Source organism: Protomyctophum bolini (assembly GCF_963924005.1).
Source record: "Protomyctophum bolini genome assembly, chromosome: 9".
Taxonomy (NCBI): domain Eukaryota; kingdom Metazoa; phylum Chordata; class Actinopteri; order Myctophiformes; family Myctophidae; genus Protomyctophum; species Protomyctophum bolini.
The window spans coordinates 17,170,594-17,179,067 of record NC_137870.1 but is presented as its reverse complement, the minus strand read 5'-3'; the positions used below and the strand labels follow the sequence as shown (position 1 = coordinate 17,179,067).

Sequence of the window (8,474 nt, the reverse complement as noted above, 5' to 3'; positions counted from 1 at the left end):
CTACTCGGTATCAGTACAAGGGCCTATACGTTAAAATAATGTATGTATTATTTGTATGTAAATAATGCAATACAACAACACCATGTTGGACAACACACGCACACCTCTGGCGTAGCCGCGTAAGCGTAACGCCAATCACTATTCCAGAAAGATAAACAATTCTATATTTCTATGTATTAAACACATAACTGATGATGACTGACATCTCCAGTTAAGTAGTGTAAATTGTAAACAACGTTTGAGTGCAGCGTTGTATACGGTGAAACGGCATAGTGTAGTACCTGTGATTTATCACAAGATAGCGCACTTTCCTCATGTTCCATGTGGTGTGATTATAGTAGGCTGTATTACAGGTTGATAGTTGATTAATTGATTGATTGATTACTTTATTAACAGTTTGCATGGACACGCACAGGAAAGTACAGTACATACAGTACAGTACAACACAAGGTCTGCTAACAGGATGAATCCAAGAAAGTCTTTCAGCGTGTTTCCATTGGGGTCCTCATGTACTCAATTAACCGAAGATTGATGTCATGTGATTGATGTGATGATTGTGATTTGGGTCTATCTGTTCAGTAGTGTGACTGTGCACTGTGCATCGTAATTTGTTTAGCAATTAGCAGTGTGCACATAATCTATGGTGAAAAGGAGGGTTGAAGGCTTTTCATTCGAACAGAGAGATGAGTGCAGCTGTTCTCCTAAAGAGGAATCCCATGCTGGCATACATTATATGAAAAAAGACTTGAAAATGAAATGAAAATAGTGGATATCCAAGCTCAGTGCAACATGCTGTGTGATGTGAGCTTCTATCAATGGATTCATTCCACATAAAGCATTACATATGGTTAAATGGTTCTAATTAAATTGTAAATTTGTTTTCAGTGTTTAGAATCAGGGGTAGGCCTACAACATGTTTGTGTGTCACTTTAGAGAGAGAGTGTGAGTCTGAGTCTGAGTCTGAGTCTGAGTCTGAGTGTGAGTGTGTGTGTGTGTGTGTGTGTGTGTGTGTGTGTGTGTGTGTGTGTGTGTGTGTGTGTGTGTGTGTGTGTGTGTGCACGCACGCGTAAAAGCAACTGTTTGCTGCAGAGGATTAGACTTGTGTTATACATTTAACTCTTTGGGCCAGAAGTATTCTATATTCTTTCCACAATGGGTGAACAGACTTTAGTTACATAATATAATAACTAAGTTAAGGGAGATCTGAGATCACTGCAATCATCTTTCTGATCTTGTCAGAAGTTGGCAGTGTTCTTGTTTGACAGTGGAGCATCTCCAGATGGGACAGTATTTGATGATCTAGTATTGAGGTCAGGTGTCCATGGTCAGGCAGAAATAAGACTGTGCTGCATACACGCAGAGTAGTCTTTTTATTCTCAAGTTAGTTACTGCTTCCCTGAGACTTAAACAAAATCATAACCATGGTAATGCAAGGTGATGAATCATCACCTTGCATTACCATGGTTATGATTGTACCGTTATGTACATCATCACTGATGATATACATAACGGTACAGTGCATCTTTCACAAGAGGCATTTAAAAATAACAAAAACTGCAATATATGTATGATGATGATGATGATGTATTGACTCACATAACGTCACAGGGGAAAAAAGTTTATCCAGAATAAAGTCGGGTAATTACTATATTTCGTCATCCAGGTCACCATGGTTACTCAATGTGTCAGAGTGAGTCCAGTGACTAACTAAGTTTGACATTATAGACTGAGACTCCATATTTAGGCATGACATGGCACTCTATATCAGGTCATGACTCATTGTTTTCATTGACACCATTGTGATGACATGAGCAAACAAATGCCACCTGACAGTATATGATGAGCATCTCCAGTGAGGCAGACAGATTCCGATACTATGGATCAAAATGGTTGTCTGCTCTCAAACTTCAAGTACCACCAACTAGCCAGAGTTAAGCATCCTTTATTCTTAGAGGGCTTCAATAGTGACCTTGTCAGGACACAGGAGTCAGACCCCATACTCCATGCTGTGCTGCTAGTCACTTGAATACGTACAATAAACAACATGTCTAAGTTCAGCACCGGTCTGCTGGTGCTCACCGCCCCTCTCCACATCCTCCCCCTGCGCATCCTCCCGGTGCTGAGCTCAGCAGCTCAGGTAGTGGATCAAACCCTGTATGTCCATTTGCACCCAGGTCTGAACTTGGGGGGCGGGAGTCCACCTCGGCCCGTTTTCTTTCCCCCGATGGCGGACCTGTCCAGCCTGATATCACGCCTCTACAGCAACGCGGCTGACGTGTGTGCACATCTGGATTTGCGTGTGCTCCTGGCCAACTTGTGCACCCAAACAGCCTCCAGCTCTGGCAGAGGGACAGGTTTCCCCTTCCCCACCCCGCAGCCCCTCTCTCACACCCCGGACGTGGTGCTGACAGACTTCCCCATGCACGACCCTGGCCATTCACCGCTGGTGGCCCAGTGTCTGCAGAGGTACGCCAGCCATTGTTACGTGTGCAGCCCCGGTCTGACTTCAGTGCTGCTCCACCCACAGCTGGAGGATCTACGGAAAGGGGTAGAGGCGGTCGAGCACGAGTCAGACCCCCTGGAGACCTTCAGTGACGTAGTGGTTGGAGGGACGTTTGACCGGCTGCATGCAGCCCACAAGACGCTGCTCACCATCGCATGCCTGCTGGCCAACAGGAGACTCCTCACCGGGGTGTGTGACCAGGACATGCTGAAGAGGAAGGTGTTGAAGGAGCTGATTGAGCCCTATCCAGTCCGGGTGCAGAGGCTGCGGGAGTTCCTGCAGGACACCAAGCCGTCCCTGCAGATGGAGGTCGTGCCGCTCCACGACCCCCTTGGATCCTCCGTGGTGGACTCTGAGCTGCAGTGCATTGTGGTCAGTGAGGAGACCAGGAAGGGTGGCGAGGCCATCAACAAGAGACGTGTGGAGAATGGTTTGCCCAGCTTGATTATCTGTGAAATCCAGCTGCTGAAAGACTTCCACTACACAGAGAAGGAGGAGGAGAAGATCAGCTCATCCAACCTACGCTCTCGTCTTCTGGGAAGCCTATTAACCCCACCTAAATGCAAGTCCTGTCTCCCTGCTGTCCCGTACATCATTGGACTGACAGGAGGCAGCGGCAGTGGGAAGACCTCCGTCGCCAAGCGCCTGGAGGCCCTGGGCGCCGTCCACATTGACGCCGATCTGCTGGTCCACGAGACATACCGGCCGGGGGCAACTGCCTACCAGAGGGTACTGGAAGAGTTTGGTTCAGATATTCTGAATGAAGATAAAACCATCAACAGGCGCATACTAGGAAGACAAGTATTTGGTAACAAGGGACGGTTAAAAGCCCTGACAGACATCGTGTGGCCCGAGGTTGAACTTCTGGTCAAGGACAGAATTCACCAGGCCAGAGAGGAACGTAAACAGGTGTGTGTTATAGACGCAGCTGTCTTACTGGATGCTGGCTGGACAGACATGGTCCATGAGGTCTGGGTCACCATCGTACCAGAGGAGGAGGCACTGTTGAGGATAACCAAGCGGGACGGGCTGAGCAGAGAAGAGGTTGTGAGGAGGCTACAGAGCCAGGGTTCCAGTGCTAGGCAGGTGGAGCATGCCAACGTGGTACTCTGTACACAGTGGGAGCCAGAGGTCACCCAGAAGCAGGTACTGAAGGCCTGGAACCTTCTCCATAACAGAATCCTACACATAACAAAAGTCAATACACTGTCCTGAACCCTATAATGAGAATGTAATTTGATCCACTACAACCAAAACAATCCCTGTAGTCATTTGCCTTAAAGAAGAGTGTGCGCTTTGGTGGCGCAGGCCTGTTCATCACTATGGACACTAGGGGGTTTGTGTTTTGTTTATGTTATAGCCTTGCCACAAAACTGACATGATACTGAACTGATGTGATACTGGCCATGCTACTGACAGCATACTACCATGATACTGACAATGCTACTTACATGATTTATTTGATTGGCTGAGCTAAGTACATATTGAGGATGAGGGCATAAAAGTGAAGACGCCTGAAGTGAGTGGCCGGAATAACCTTTGAGGATTTGATTGGCTTAGCACAGAATGTAATGTATGATGATAAGAGCGCCCCTCACTTCACACAAATGTGAATTTTGAGGGGCTAGCCTCCTATATACAGCTTTTGTCCACACACGTCTCATATTTGCCATTGACAATGAAGGGAAACTTTACGTAATATATAGACGAGCAAATCGGCTAACCAATCACATAAATTCAGTTGTTCATGACCTGTCTGTCTAGCATCAAATGTTGGATGAGTGAGAACTTTCTCAAGCTAAATGAGGATAAGACAGAAGTTCTCATAATCGGTTCTAGTGAGCAGAAATAATCAATAATAAGCAGACTTGGTAACCTGACTAGAAAGTAACAGTACAGTAAAGAACCTGGGGGTTATTATTGATCAATCATGTTACCAAGATTGCCTTTTTTCACCTTAGAAATATTGCACGAATCAGAGCTTATTTGTCCTTGGACGATGCACGGACGATGTTTTCTTTCTGTATCTAAAAACAGTGTTTTAAGGATATTCGTTTGCTTTCTGTATCTAAAAACAGTGTTTAAGGATATTCGTTTGCTTTCTGTATCTAAAAACAGTGTTTTAAGGATATTCGTTTGCTTTCTTTATCATGAGTGTCAGTATACCTCATTTGACGGCTAATGTATGATGAAGTTTTAAACAATTTCCTGTCATGAACCCCTAATGTGATATGTAATATTTTGTGCCAGGGACTTACATAAGAGATCTACAAGAGATCTACAAGCTCATCATCATCATCATCATCACATTGCTCTGCAACAAGGTTTGAGCTTGTACATAAAGTATGTTTCCAATAGCCGGACAATGAAATAGGGCTTTAGTGTTTTAGCTGTTCCTCATTTTGCTGTCACCCCCTGGCACCCACCAAGAACCCCTGTGGGTCCCTGGATCTCTTTTTGAGAAACTGTGCTAGTCTAGAGAAACTGCAATCTTGGTGGAGGCCTCTGCTTTACTCAGCACAATTTCTAGCTTCAGCTTGTTTCATCATACTGACGGTAACAGTGATTATCCACCCATAATAATACCTCTAGTTTTCTATTTGACCACTTTTAATCTGCTAGGATTAAAACCAGTCGTACTGTATATCTGGGGGACACCAGAGCATGCAGTTACTCCATTTGTATAGAGGCAGAACAGACAGCAGGTGGCAGTATAGTTATCCTGATTAATTTAAATTCTGCCCAGCATCTAACACTGAACTGCACCTTTTCACTCATATCAGACTTGACTTGGCCCACAAACCAGGAAGCTCAGCTGAATCTGTGCTTGGAAACATAATGCTACTTTAGGTAAGTTGTGTTAGCCTTTTTCTATCATGTAAAATAATCACTATTACAAGCAGCGTTACATTCAGTACTCTATGAACCATGTGCATGTTGTACAGAATGAGACCACAATACTTTAATGTATAGGCCTATGTCATTAACCACATGAATCCTAGCGTCGTAATTATGTAGGCATGTCATAATAGGCAAACATTCTGAGAAAATAGTAGATCTACAAGCTCACTGGATTTTCAGCAGAGATTTTGTGTTGAGGGAAAATGGAGGAGAGCCAAGTACAGACCCCTGGGTCAACCTGGTAAACTAAGTATAGGGTGTAAGTGTTTCAGGGATATGGTATATGTTACAGTGTGATTGAAAAAACAGTCAGATTGAAAAAGGAGTGCTCACTTTCTTCGAGTTCATCACCCGGGGCGGGGTGCAGAGCATGATGAACACACCACCCTTCACATACACTAGAAACGATGCAAGTTGGAAATGAATAACCCACCCAGTTATTACTTACGCAAGCAGAGCGTGCAAGTAATAGTTTTCGTCCAGTGCTTCAATGCGTATGTCGCCGTTTGATGCATATGTGCCGTGCCAGCGTAATGACTACTTGTGCTTGATATGGCAGTGGTGTCAGATTACATAGTATGTATACATAGGGGCATTACCTTCAATCCTCCCGACATTACGTCACCATCGAAAACCAATTACACCCTGGCATTGGGTCCTTTAATCCACTTTATTACGTCATAATTGAGAGCTAGTTATACCAGTTATACCCTGACGTCATATGCTGCTATGATACATACGCATCAAACGGGGCATACGCAAACTAACCACATTATACCGCTAATCAACTTACAAATTACACATACATATACATAGAGGCATTTCCTTTAATCCACCCGACACTGATCGACATATACGTCACCATCGAAAGCCGCCACAGTACTTGCGCGCTCTGCTTGCGCACTAGTAGGCTATTTATACATGTATGTACGTATGTATGTATGCAACTATGCATGCATGCATGCATGCATACATAGCCTACATACGTACGCAAGCACGCATGCATGCATACATAGCCTACATACGTACGCAAGCACGCATGCACGCACGCATGCACGCACGTGACCATGTAAAATGTAAATAGTGGCTCATCTTACCCCCGTGCCCCTCACATGTGTCATGTTGCCAGCACTGATGTCTATAAAACTATGTAACTATTCTGAAAACAACTACTACCCAATACTGCATACAAATATGTTGTGAGAAAATGTGTATGTGAAGCATGAGGCGTGAACTGTAGCTACATTGTATTTTACACAGCATGTAAGGCTGTGTTCTAAAAGAAAGGGATTGAAAAACAAACAAACCAAGCTGTACTGTATCAATCATGAAAAACATGCCGAGTATGTACAGTATGTAGCCAAAAGGAAAAGTAATTCCTTATTACCGGTAATGTCCTTCCATTTCTCCTTAGCACAAAATATATATACATACAATAGCAATGTTGTGGTTATTCTGAAATCAAATGTTGCATTGTCTATACAAAAAAGAAAGAAAAAAAATAGAAGTTAATAGCCCAGGTTGTCTAGTTTATGGGATGTGTAACAGGACTAACAACTGTAAATGCTACTGTCCCAGGATGTGCTACACAATCTGACTGTAACCATGAGTATTTACCTTTGAGTGAGTAATGGGAGACGAAGCTAGGCAGGGGCCGCTCTCTCAGAACATTTACGGGCCCACATGGCGAGGCGCTGGGCTATTTACGAATTTAAGCTTGACCCTAAAAGAGGTTACAGGGACTTTGAGGTGTTGCTGTGACCTTTTGTATAGGGCTGTGAAAGTCTCAGACACGTGCGCGTGCACACACACATCTCTCTCTCTCTCCTTTGAAACAATGACACATCCAAACAATCTGGATCCTATTAAATCCTTTTGTCTTTCGCCCATTCTCCGGTCTTTTTTCCCCTTCTGTTTTTACTTTGTGATATTCATATTCAGTGCATTACACCCCCTCCCCCCAGCCCCATGTATGCAGACCACAATGCAGTGCGTCAAGGCTGCAAGGCAGATGTTTTCAAGGCATATTCACTACAAAAATGGTGGACATGCTTCATGCCTCTTGACAAAATGGAATATCATCTTTAAGCTTGAATGGTTTGTTAGCACAGTGGTATGTTAGTATAATATGGAGTCTGGAGTGTTTATTGAAAGTGTAGTACTGTAAAAGACCTGTAATGGATGACTCTCTTTTATGGGTTATATGTTTCTTTGAAACACAGGCTGTACTAGGTTGCAGGGTTTGAGGCAGCAAGGCATTGAACCAGATATACCTGCTCACACGTTGTAAGGCAGTGGTTATCAAACTGGGGTCCATGCAGGGATCCCTGGGGTCCTTGGGGGGGTTCCAGGGGGTAGAATCACAATATCTTTTAGGCAGGGAAGCGGGAAGGCATTTATAGCAAGGGAGGATAAGGGGGAGGTTGGACACGCATGTGTGCTTTATTCACTCGCCTGCATGTGCTTTTTTGTTTGTAAATCCACACAATGATGAATAGTAAAAATTAGTTTACAAAATAAATGTACAGTAGCCTACACATAGTACCTGAGATAATAGATCAAAGTGCGTTAAAATAGCAGTTACTGTGTACTGTGCATAAGGACATTATTCAAGGTGCAACATTATTCAAGGTGCGTATTGTCCGCGGGTGGTTCAAGGAAGAGCTGAAGTCCAATTAAACTAGTCCCTGGTATAATCCATAGTCGGTTCAGGAAGAGCAAAAAGATGGTCTAAAGCCAGCCTAACGGCATTGCCTCATGCCATCAGGCCGCTGAGCAAGGCATCGCCTGTCATCAGGTCGCTGGGCAAGGCTCATGCCATGCTTCAGCAATCTGACGGATGTCGGGTGCATGGAAACTGTTCCTTAGCCTGGTGGTGCTACTCTTGATACTGCACTATGCCTTTCAGATGGCCCACGGCCACATGTGACAAAGCAGCTGGTTTGGAGCGGTCCTCATTCGGGTCCTCATCTGGAGCTGCCATCAGTTGCTTGTTAGAGGCAGCGTGCAAGGGAGGCGGGAACGGCAGCATGCATGCGGTCTTTAAGCCAATCCTTAAGCAGACACTGAG

General features: G+C 44.5%; 1 protein-coding gene across 1 annotated transcript; it reads left to right on the top strand.

Moving 5' to 3' along the window:
• Positions 1–2,044: 2,044 nt before the first annotated feature.
• LOC308321758 (bifunctional coenzyme A synthase-like) lies at positions 2,045–3,718 on the top strand (the record flags this gene model as incomplete). Its single annotated transcript, XM_080772848.1, has 1 exon — positions 2,045–3,718. The coding sequence occupies one exon, from the start codon at positions 2,045–2,047 to the stop codon at positions 3,716–3,718; it is 1,674 nt and encodes a 557-aa protein (XP_080628974.1).
• Between the last annotated feature and the right edge of the window lie 4,756 nt (positions 3,719–8,474).